Raw genomic sequence first — 12,231 nt, 5'->3', positions numbered from 1 at the left:
GGCTTCCAGGTTCACACCCAGTGAGCTTTGCTGCTGAACTGTGGTCTCCCAGGTCACAGCTTGATGAGTCATAGGTGGGGATATAGGCGTGAATACAAATACCCGCATTTGTATCCTTCCTTTTATTTGTTTTGGCTGAGTAGTAAGTGATTGAATTTGGCGAGGTATTATACCAAGGCAGGAAATGTGGGTCATTTTATAACGCTTACTCAGAATTTTGCCGCTGGTGGAAGTCGTCTGAGTCTGCCTGTGATCCTTGAGGAAAACTATATCTTACTGTGTATCTCGTACATGTTAATGCTTCCTTGCATCAATCACTAAAGAAAGCTAACTGCAACTTGAAGTGTTAGGTGAACTGAAGAAGGATTAGATTAATTGAGAAAAATGAAATTTGAATCGAATTAATGGAGTCATTTGTTTTGATTATAGGTTATACTGCAGGGGTCAGCAAACTTTTTCAGCAGGGGGCCGGTCCACTGTCCCGCAGACCTTGTGGAGGGGCCGGACTATATTTTGAAGGGGGAAAAATATGAACGAATTCCTATGCCCCGCAAATAACCCAGAGATGCATTTTAAATAAAAGCACACATTCTACTCATGTAAAAACACCAGGCAGGCCCCACAAATAACCCAGAGATGCATTTATAGAAAACAATGTACAGGAAAAACTAATGTTAGATATTATAGTAGATCCAGTGTCTTGTTAAATATGAGATTATTACCAGTAATCCTACTTGTGGAATGTATTGTGTTTTAATAGAAATGTAATCTGAATCCTGAAATACTCTTTTTTGGGGAGAAATCTATGTTTATGCTTAAATGCATACCCTAATCAGTATTATTTTTGTAATGCAGTTTGGTACAGAAAATAAAAACATTTTTTTAAAAAAGTTACAAGCAACAACTTTGTGGAATCGCCACTTGGGCTGGCTTCGTTGTTGATTTAATAAAAATAGGTAACGATTATGTCTTTGCTTTTTAAGGAGCAGCAGAAAATATCCTATTATGGAAAAATTCTGCTGCAAGTCACTTCCTGCTGGAAAGCTTGCCTGTCTTGGGACTGTCAGTGGCGCTGAGCCTCTCAGTCTGCAAGAGCAGTGATATCCTTAAGCAATAGCAAGCTGTTTCACAGCAAAAATAAGAGCCTACTGGATTTTTGGACAAGGACAATGGGAGTCATAGTCCAGCAGAAGTTCCCTCACACCTGTCATAGAAAAAAATAAATAATAGGTTGCAATATGACATATATTTCGGACGCATGCAAAAAATCAGAAAATTTTGGGAAGATGCAGCAAGGGAAATTACATTAGTAACAGGCTAAACTTTGCCTACAGGGCCTCTTTACTTTCTGGATATGTTAAAGAAACTGTACTAACAGAGGACAGGGAATTAATAACACCACATCTTTCTCTGTCTGTGTGTGTTGGGGGGGGGGGGGAGATTAGAACACTATGCATGAGGGAATGGGTAACTAAGACCTGGGACATAAAATGCAAGTTTTAAGCTCGCACACATTTGGTTAGAACTGGAGAAGGTAGACAGCAAGAGAATGTATTCATGGAGAAATGGGAGTCTTTTTTTTATAATGTGGTACAGGAACACGTAAGCCCATTTCTGCTACTTGGAAGCGTGTAATAGCAATCTGTTGTACTCAGTCTTGGTATGGAAACTTGTCCTGCTGTGTTCACTTCTATGTTCACTTCTGGAGATCCTTTTTTATATATATTTTTGGCGTGTGTTATTTTGTTCCATTAACAATCATATATTTTTTAAAAAATTGCAAGTGAAATGGGGGTGGGGAGATGTTTCTCTGCCTGGAGAGATGCTGCGAGTTGGATGTAGACAGTTCTGACCACGACAGTGCAAAAAATAGCGGTCTCCATCCCTACCATGCCCACTTTTGCACATGGCCTTGCCCGCTGCTATTGGAAGCTTGCCTTCAAGGAAATACTAACCCTCAGGCTGAAATTGGTTCTCCCAACCCTTGTCTTAAGCCCTATCGCTAAACACTGCATCTTAAGAAAGCCAGAGATGGTTTGAATGAGCTTCCAGCCGGCACAGCATTCTTAAGGGCTAGAAACTTGTGTTTGCTTAAATGGGTAGGGAACAAACGAGTCCGTTCCAGTGTATTCCAATGCCCACATCAGTGTTTTCCCCCTTCCTCTCCAGGCCGAGGCAGAAGTAGCATCCTTGAACCGCCGCATTCAGCTCGTGGAAGAGGAGCTGGACCGGGCCCAGGAGCGCCTTGCGACAGCCTTGCAGAAGTTGGAGGAAGCTGAGAAAGCTGCCGATGAGAGTGAAAGGTAGGTGGGTGCATTTGCAAGAGGAAGGGGCTCCTTAGAGCAGGCATTCCCAAACCTGGCCCTCCAGACGTTTTTGGGACTACAACTCCCATCATCCCTAGCTAACAGGACCAGTGGTCAGGGAATTGTAGTCCCAAAACATTTGGAGGGCTGAGTTTGGGGATGCCTGCCTTAGAGCTTGTTCGCACTGAGCAAAGCTATGTATAAATTCTGTGTGGGTGGGTGGATGTTCAGGTGGGTGGGTGTCATACCGTATTTTTCGCTCCATAAGACGCACTTTTCCCCTCCTAAAAAGTAAGGGGAAATGTGTGTGCGTCTAATGGAGCGAATGCAGGGGGGAGGCAGGCAGGAAAAGCCCCCAAGAGCCGCACACAAGCTCCACGTGGCTCTTGCGGGCTTTTCCCCAGGAGGGAGAAGGGACTGACGCGGCCAGTCAGTCCCTTCTCCCTCCTCGTAGAAAAGCCCGCAGGAGCCGCGCACTCCTTAAAGGGTGCGTGGCTCCTGTGGGCTTTTGTGGGAGGTGGGGGTATTGCCATAGCCGCATGCGGCTAAAGAGGAAGCTAAGACAGCGAGCGGGATCCATCCCGCTTGCAGTCTTGGCTTCTTTGCTCTTTGGGGCTGGGGGCGGGGAACCCGGGCTTCCCCCGGCAGCCCCAAGAAGCTTTGGGAGAAGATTTTTTTTCTTGATTTCCCCCTCTAAAAACTAGGTGCGCCTTATGGTCCGGTGCACCTTATGGAGCGAAAAATACGGTAACTGAATCACACCCCCTGGTGTGTGTAACTGGGTAGAAGGTTAGGCCTTTCTCTGGCATTGCTAGCCTTCTGTGTGCCAGAGAGGTTCTTGTTTTGGAGAGGCCACCCGTGTCCCCAAGGCCTTTCTGCGGACTGGGAGAGCAGAGGAATGTCACATCTTGGATGCTGACGATCCCTTCTTCCCCCGTTCTCCCTCAGAGGCATGAAGGTAATTGAGAACAGAGCCCTGAAAGATGAAGAAAAGATGGAGCTGCAGGAGATCCAGCTGAAGGAGGCCAAGCACATCGCTGAGGAGGCCGACAGGAAGTATGAGGAGGTGAGAAGCCACAGCGGATGTGCCTTGACCAAGCAGGGTTGAACTCCTCCCTCATGACACACAGGGAGTTCAGTCCTGCTTTCTGCGGCTGCGCCATTCCCTGATCCACATTTGATGTCATATGCAGGCAACCCCGCCATTTTAATATTTTGTTGGAAGCCGCCCAGAGTGGCTGGGGAAGCCCAGCCAGATGGGCGGGGTATAAATAAAAATAATTATTATTTTATTTACGTGTGTTCAGTATGTGCGCAGGCGTTTTCAATGGTGTTTTAAATACAGGGGTACCTCGGGTTACAAACACTTCGGGTTACAGACTCTGCTAACCCCGAAGTAGTACATCAACAAATTGTGCGTCAGCCGCAGCAGGAGACCCCCATTAGCTAAAGTGGTACCTCAGGTTAAGAATGGTTTCGGGTTAAGAAACGGACCTCCAGAACGAATTAAGTTTGTAACCAGATGTACCACTGTATACACAGTTCCGCTTAAACATACGGTGCCTCGAAACATAACCCCCACCTAAATTGAGGAGTTGCCTGTATGATGTCATATGTGGGGCAGGTGATTTCGGGGGGAAACTGCTTTGTGGGCCAAATGTGGAAGCCGGGTGGTCTGACCAGGCTGGCGGGTTCCCCCTCTTCTTTTTATTGATTACAAATTACTGCTATTATTTATTAAATTCATTGCTTACCTTTTTTTTAAGCAAGGTAACATGAAGTAACTAAGACTATGTAAAAAGCACTATATAAACAGACACATCCAGTAAAACTGGCATAATATATATCTATATGTGTGTGTGTGTGTGTGTGTGTGTGTGTCTGTCTGTGTGTGTGTGTGTGTGTGTGTGTGTATAACAACACAACCCTGCTTTAAAAAAGGCATGTTTAAGACATCTCACTCACTCAAGGAGGCCACCGATGATTCAGAACCAAAGGCCTGGCACAAAAGAACAATCGCAGGGTGTGGGTCGGTTTATATGGGAAGAGGCGGCCATTGAGGTATTGGTGTCCTGAGACGTATAAATGATTTTAATCTTGTGCTTTTAAATGTTTGGAAACCTGCCCTGAGACCATGGTTAATGCTATTAGGTTCATTAGCTGCCCTCCATCAGAAGGTCCCAGGGCAGGTTGCAGTAATATGAAATACAGCATTAAAAACCGCTTAAAACAGCTAGAGTGAGTTCATAGGCCAATTTACAGAGGTACAGTGTACGATGATAAGCTGTGCAGTGAAGGTACCAGGCGCACCTCTTTAGGGAGAGGAAAGCCACAATTCATGGCGAAGGGCAGGTAGCAAATCCAATTGACAATAATTTCTTCTTCCTCCTTCTCCTCCCAGGTTGCCCGGAAATTAGTCATCATTGAAGGTGATCTGGAGCGTACAGAGGAGAGAGCTGAGCTGGCAGAGTCGTGAGTGTTTTCTACTTCTCTCTCTCTCTCTCTCTCTCTCTCTCTCTCTTTCTCTCTTTGCATGAGGCACCCTGCTGCATGGAAGCTTTTAACACGAGCGAGCTCACCTTAAAACTCCCTGTTAGGCAAGGCCCAGAGTGTGGGGCGAAGGTTAGAGGCAGCCTCTGCTGGCTAGAAGGAATTGTGGGTCTCCACTTTCCCATTTTCTCTCTCTTTTTAGTGGGAAATCTTAACTGGGTTTTTTGGCAGGGGAATATGGTGTACAGACCAGTGGCTTTTTTTTTAACACCTGTGGATTCTTTCCTGTGTAGAGAGGTGAGCATCTGTTAGTCTCTCTGCAGGGCCGTACTTAGGTTGATGGAGTTAGGCCTTCATTGTGGCCACATTCACACCATACATTGAAAGTCCCGTACCACTTTAAGCAGTCATGGCTTCCTGCAAAAGAATTCCAGGAGCTGAGAGTTGTTAGGAGACCTCTGTATTCTTTGTGGAGAGCTACAGTTCCCAGATGGGACGCGGGTGGTGCTGTGGGTTAAACCACAGAGCTTAGGACTTGCCAATCAGAAGGTCGGCGGTTCGAATCCCCGCAACGGGGTGAGCTCCCGTTGCTCAGTCCCTGCTCCTGCCAACCTAGCAGTCTGAAAACACACCACTGCAAGTAGATAAATAGGTACCACTCCGGCGGGAAGGTAAACGACGTTTCCGTGTGTTGCTCTGGTTCGCCAGAGGCGGCTTAGTCATGCTGGCCACGTGACCCGGAAGCTGTACACCGGCTCCCTCGGCCAATAAAGCGAGATGAGCGCCGCAACCCCAGAGTCGGTCACGACTGGACCTAATGGTCAGGGGTCCCTTTACCTTTACAGTTCCCAGAGTTCCCTGAGAAGAGGGATTGATTGTTAAACCACTCTGGAAATTGTAGCTCTGTGAGGGGAATGGGGAGGGGGGTTATTCTCCTAACAACTCCCAGGACCCTTAACAGTCATGGCTTTCCTCTGCAAAACCCTGGGAACTATCGTATGTTAAGTGTACGAAGGGTTGTTAGGAGAGTCCCGTCCCCCCCGAGCTACAATTCCCAAAGTGTTTTAGCAGTCAATCCCTCTTCCCAGGGAACTCTGGGAAATAATAGCTCTGGGTGGGCCATAGGGATCTCCTAAGAATTCTCAGCACCCTTATAATAATAATAATAATTTATTATTTGTACCCTGCCCATCTGGCTGGGTTTCCTCAGCCACTCTGGGCGGCTTCCAACAGAGATTAAAAATACATTAAAACACCAGTCATTAAAAACGTCCCTAAACAGGGCTGCCTCCAGATGTCTTCTAAACATCAGTTAGTTGTTTTTCTCTTTGACATCTGATGGGAGGGCGTTCCACAGGGTGGGCGCCACTACCAAGAAGGCCCTCTGCCTAGTTCCCTGCAACTTGGCTTCTCGCAGTGAGGGAACCGCCAGAAGGCCGTTGGCGCTGGATCTCAGTGTCCGGGTGGAACAATGGGGGTAGAGATGCTCCTTCAGGTATACCTTAGCAAATGACAGCTCCCAGAATCCTTTGGGAGAAGCCCTGAGTGTTCAAAGTGGTATCGTAGCACTTTCAGTGTGTAGCGCGATTGTGGCCCGTGTTAGGGAAAAGTGGAACAAAGGTGATTTCATCATATTGGTGTGAGATACACACTCTGGCTCACAGTGAGATTAAAAAAGGGAAATAACAATATTTTAAAAGCAGCTTGGTGTCAGTCATGTCGGGCGCCATGCCCAAGGTTAGCACAGAAGCACCAAAAATCCAGCGGCAAATACAGAACGCCAGACAGATCTCCCGCAGCAGGACATTCCAGTGTCGGGTCACAATAACAGGCCTTGTTCCTTTCCCCCCCACTGCACATATCTCTGAAACAGGCGAGACTTGTGATGAGCCCACCCCCTGGTCCACTTGTTTAAGATCATTTGGGGTTCATTCATTGTATTCGAACATGGCTGGGCCGCCCTGTTGCAGTCTTCCAGATGTGTGTCTGGGGCTCCATCTCATCTGCTTCACATCTGGGGTGCTGATGTGATGGATGGAGTGGCGGGGGGGGGCTAAGAGGAGGAAACGAGACAGTCTGCAAAAAATGCCAAGCATGCTTCTAGGTCCTGGCAAGGCCACATTTGGTGGGGAAAACACACATTGTGATACTCCCTGCCTCCAAGAAGAGTTTTGCCCCTTGCCAAAAACGAGCGAATCTTCCGCAACTGCCTGATAAGGACAGGCCTGTTGTTTTTGCAAGACGACTGAAATATGTTCCCTGCAAGCGCTATTAATACCATATGTTGTTTTCCTTTGTCCCACGGTCCCTTAAAAAATATTAATTGGGAGTCTGAGATCCCACTTCACAAGTTAGCTTCAGAGTGAATGTTGTTGGGGTAACTGGAAACCATTTACTTCAGAACTTTTGCTCTGCCTTTCTGTGAGGTGAAGTTCCCACCAGTAGGTTTCCCCCTCTAAAATATAAACACACTGGGTGCACATCTAATGCCGTAAGATGGTATCTGCGACTAGTTTCCGTTGTTTCTTCTCACGGAAAGCTGTGTGTTTCTACGTCCCCATTTGCACCGCGCATTTAAAGCTCTTGAAGCAGCCCTGGCTTCCCTCAAAGAATTCTGGGAACTGTAGTTGGTTAAGGGTGCCGAGCGTTGTTGCCCCTCGCAATTCCCAGAATTCCCTGGGAAGAAGCGGGATTGAACGCTAAACCTCTCTGGGAATTGTAACTCGGGGAATTGGGGAGGGGTGTCTCTTAACAGCTCTCAGAACCCTTAACAAAACTACAGCTCCCAGAATCCTCTCCCAATTCCTGGCACCTTTTGCTGAACCAGAATTCCCAGCATCCTTTTATTGGGCCGAACTGTTACCAGTGGCGTTGCTGTAAAAACTGACGCTAGTTTTGCCATATAGACGTGCACTCAGGGCTACACTCACTAAGTGTTGCACGCTTGTTCTTGTTGTGTGTAGATCTCTTGCACAGGGCCTGCACTTACCAGCCCTCTCCTCCTTTTCCTCACCGCCACCCCCGGCCCACCCTCTCACTGTGGTGCTCACATCTTCGTTGCTGTGGGCCAGCCAGTCTGCCTTTCTCTCCTTCACCGACTACAGATATGCAGAAGATCTTACACAGCTTCCCCATGTGGTTCCTGGTAGCAGGGGTGGGGAGGTTGTCCTCTGGGAGAGTGCCTCATCTTTATGGTTGAGCCCATCACCATCGCCCTTCTCCAGCTGTGGCGCATGAGAAGCAGATGGGCTGGAGACGCATGGAAACAGCCTCCCCACGGAGCTAAAATGGGCTTCTGCATCAAGGTGGGGGGCCCTGTGGCCCAGATGTTAGTGGGCTCCTCCACCTTCCATCATCCCAAGCCATTGGGTCATGCTGGCTGGGTGCTGATGGGAGTTGTAGTCCAGCAACACCCGGAGGACTACAATTCTATCCCCGCCCCCTGCAAAAAAAACCCCCTGCTCTACATTGTGAGCTTTTCATTAACTCCTGTGCAATTCCTGGCTGGAAATAATCCCCTCTCAGTTGGGACTGTGTGTATCCCACCTTAAAAAAACAAAACCAACCACCTAAAACTGCAAAATGCAAAACTATCTGAATTTGAAACCACATGCAACCCCTCCCCCCCAAAAAAACCCCACACCAAGGTAGTGTGTGTTTTTTTCTTGTGCAAAATGTCTGCATTTTGCCAGCTGTCCAGGCTCCACACAGCCTTGTCTGGAACACAACGGAATATTATTTTGGGTGCTCTTGTGACACCCCAAGCGTCATCAGTTCCCCCCTTACACCTGAGTTTCTCTGCAGCCTTAAGGGCAATAGGTTTTGATATTTAAGTTGTTTTCGCCCCTGTTGTGGCCTGGTAAGAACCGGCCTGCGCTCTCGCAGACTCCCTTGGCATGCACAGTTCCTGTCATTGGAAGGGAAGAGAGGGCCATTTGGGGCCCTTCTATGGGGCCTGCCTTATTATTATTAAATATTTATACCCACCCATCTGGCTATGTTTGAGCCAGTTGCCCTCCTCCCTTTCAGCAGCTGGCAGCTATCTTGTTCGCAGTCCCCTCACACAGAACCACTCCTTGCGCAGGAGCATAACTGTCAACCTTCCCCTTTTTTGTGGGAAATTCCCATATTCCAGCGCCGTTTCCCGCTGCTTCCCGCTTCTATCCCGGATTGTTAGATATCCCGTAGACCGTTCCCGGGACAGGTGAGGCTGCTGATCCCTTATTTTCGAGGCTGCTGATCCCTTATTTTCAAATCTGAAAGTTGACAGCTATGCGCAGAACCTCAACCGACACTCGGAGGGCTGTCTGCGGAGGTGGCCAGGCTACCGCTTTATAACCTCACTTCACCGTCACACTTCTGGGCCGGGTCTAACAGGCAGGTCTTCTCAGGAAATATCCCCTGCCTGGCATGAGGCCTGTAGAATTGTGCCATCTCTCTCCCCCCCTTTGTAAAACCTCTTTCCTTACCCCACCAAGCCTGCATGTTGTGACAGACTTTTTTTTTCTTCTCCCCCCCCCCTTTTTATGGCTCTGCTTTGTGTGTGTGTGTGTGTCCTTTCTGTTGCTGCTCCTTTTGCCCCCAACCCAACCCAACCCCCCGTCCGAACTTGTGCCTGCCGACGCGGTCCTGCCTTTCTAAACAGCCGTTGCCGGGACTTGGATGAGCAGATCCGGTTGATGGACCAAAACTTGAAGTTCCTTGCTCAGGCTGAAGAAAAGGTACTAACCCTTCCTGCCCGCCCCCTCCCACAACCTCCGGCTCCATCGAACGCCCGTGCTGCTCCCCATTTCTTTCCCCCTGAAAAGAAAAGAAAAAAGAAGAAAGCTCCTTCGAGCGCATTTCTCCTCTCGCTTCCTCAATACGCTTTGCTTGCTCTCTCTGTATTTTTTCTCTCTGTCTCTGACTTCAACTGGTTTCATTTTACTTTTCCTGCCGAGCAGGTTGCGGCTGCTGGGGCCCTGCTCCATGGCACAGCGGCTTCCTTCAGGATGGCAGGGAGGCCTAATGGATTCCAGGCAAGGTTTCCACCCTGGACCCAGAGCCTACCAGGCAGCTTTTCGCTGCAGCTTGCGGGCTGTGTAGTCGTGCTTGTGTGTGTGTGTGTATGCAAAAATCCCCGTTGTGTTAATGCTCCTGACGTTTTATGTACTGAACTTATTAGTAATACAGTGGTACCTCTGGATGCGAATGGGATCCGTTCCGGAGCCCCATTTGCATCCTGAGTAGAACGTAACATGCGACTGTGCGTGCGCGGGTCGCGTTTTGCCGCTTCTGTGCATACACGTGACGTCATTTTGAGCGTCTGCGCTTGCGCGAGCAGCGAAAACCAAAAGTAATGCTTCCGTTACTTCTGGGTCGCCGTGGAGTGTAACCTGAAAACGCTCAACCTGAAGCAGATTTAATTTAACCCAAGGTAGGACTGTAATCTTTTACTGAACTTATTAGTTGCTTAAAAAAGAAAAAGTAACTCAAAGTATCTTAGAATGAACACATACATGAAAACCAGCATAAAAAAATCTGTAGAAAAATCTAAAACATATTCATAGTGGGGTTTTTTTAAATGGCAAGATTTAAAATACCTCACATGCCCAAGGAAACCACAGATAGTTAAAAGCCAGAGGCCTGGTAGAAAACAAACATTTTGGAAGGTGCCCAAAGCTGTTCAGTTGATGGCGCCAGTCGAGCCTCTCAGGGGAGAGCGTTCCGTAAGCAGGGAGCCACCACCGAAAAGTCCCTGTTCTCGTGTTGCCGCCCTCCAGACCTCCTGGTGGGAGTGAGAGCATGGAAAAGGGCCTCAGGTGGCCCCGGGGGTTGTGGACAATGGGTGTTGTAGTGCCAATTCATTCCATTCAATAATTTGTTATGTTTCTATGCCAATTTTCACTCACACAAGTCACAAAGCGGCTCACAAATAATAAATAACAACAATAGAATATCACTGTTGTAGAATAATTAACTAACCATCAGTCAGTGACTTCTGGACTTCATGGACGATAGGTATTGTAGGCCCAATGACTGGCTACTCCGTTTTTAAAAAAAAGGCTTTACAGTGGACGCTCGGGTTGCGAACATGATCCGTGCGGGAGGCACGTTCGCAACCCGCAGCGCTGTATCTGTGCATGCGTGGGTTGTGATTTGGCGCTCATGCGCGAGCGCCCCGGAAGTAACCTGTTCTGGTACTTCCGGGTTTCAGCGCATCCGTAACCCGAAAACGCGCAACCTGAAGCGTCTCGAACCTGAGGTATGACTGTATAGGTCAGAGACAACACATTAAAATGTGCCCAAATATGAACTGGAAACTGGCACAGATGCCGCAAACAAAACACAAGAGCAGTTCAGACGTTTCAAAGTGCAGTCGCCAGACTTCAAGCCTATAATACACACACACACACAGAATTCCTACATGACCCGATTTACAGAGCCTGCAAGGTGTTGGTTTGGCCGGTGCCTGGGTCCTCAAAACCTTTTGTCTCCCGTGGATGGGGAGCCATTGTTGGCCTTGTTAGGCCCCTCTCCTGAAGTCTCTTCGACCCATGGATTCACTCTCTTCTCTTTCTCTCCTGTCCTCCTTTTTCTCCCTTTCCCATCCATTATTTCTCTCTCTCTCTCTGGCTTCCTCTCTTACTCCCTTCCCCGCCCTCCTCGGCAAACACACTGCAGCAAATGTTCGGAGCTGGAAGAGGAGTTGAAGAATGTCACCAACAACCTCAAGTCCCTTGAGGCTCAGGCTGAGAAGGTAGGGCTGGCTGTTCTCCTCCCCACTGTGGCCGGAGGAATAGCCTTTCCCTCCCACCCACCCCCTGATAATCCTTCCGTGTTTACTCAGTTGAAACCTGGAAAGTATACAATGAGGACGTCGAGAGGCCCCATATAGAATCGTAGAATTGAAAGGTGGGACCCCAAGGGTCATCTAGTCAAACCCCCTGCAATCACACCTGAAGCCTCCATGACAGATGACCATCTGGGCTTCTACATGAGCCCTTGGCCTGATCCAGCAGGGGCCAGTTAAAAACTAAAACACTCACTTTATGGAAATTCCTTACTTTTGAAGATAAGCCATTTACAGTTCAAAGTCTCCTGAATTCACTAGTAACAACAGCTATCTCTTGCGAGGAATAATATACAGTGGTACCTCGGGTTAAGTACTTAATTCGTTCCGGAGGTCCATTCTTAACCTGAAGCTGTTCTTAAGCTGAAGCACCACTTTAGCTAATGGGGCCTCCTGCTGCCGCCGTGCCGCCGGAGCACAATTTCTGTTCTCATCCTGAAGCAAAGTTCTTAACCTGAAGCGCTATTTCTGGGTTAGCGGAGTCTGTAACCTGAAGCAGATGTAACCTGAGGTACCACTGTATTTACTTTGTAGGGAGAGCTGGTGGTTCAAACTGGGCAGCGATCTGTGGGGTACCCAGATGGTCATCTGTACCCACGTTAG

The 12,231-nt window shown here is 48.2% G+C and overlaps 1 protein-coding gene across 16 annotated transcripts in view; it reads left to right on the top strand.

Annotated features, from left to right (window-relative positions):
• The window catches only part of TPM3 (tropomyosin 3), a gene marked incomplete at its 3' end in the record, with an annotated part of 69,827 nt that overhangs the window by 37,643 nt on the left and 19,953 nt on the right, over window positions 1–12,231 (top strand). For 8 of the 16 annotated variants that reach the window (XM_080984804.1, XM_080984812.1, XM_080984807.1 and 5 more), the window contains 4 exons: window positions 2,170–2,303; window positions 3,255–3,372; window positions 4,708–4,778; window positions 9,442–9,517. In XM_080984804.1, the coding sequence (XP_080840930.1) occupies window positions 2,170–2,303; window positions 3,255–3,372; window positions 4,708–4,778; window positions 9,442–9,517 (399 nt within the window). Of the gene's footprint in view, window positions 1–2,169; window positions 2,304–3,254; window positions 3,373–4,707; window positions 4,779–9,441; window positions 9,518–11,459; window positions 11,536–12,231 lie in introns of all 16 variants that reach the window. The other 8 variants (XM_080984803.1, XM_080984811.1, XM_080984809.1 and 5 more) reach the window with 1 other exon arrangement.

This window comes from Podarcis pityusensis (genome assembly GCF_964106645.2).
Source record: "Podarcis pityusensis genome assembly, chromosome: 16".
NCBI classification, from domain to species: Eukaryota; Metazoa; Chordata; class Lepidosauria; order Squamata; family Lacertidae; genus Podarcis; species Podarcis pityusensis.
Note: the sequence above shows the minus strand (reverse complement) of the source record. Positions and strands in the feature narration are given on the sequence as shown.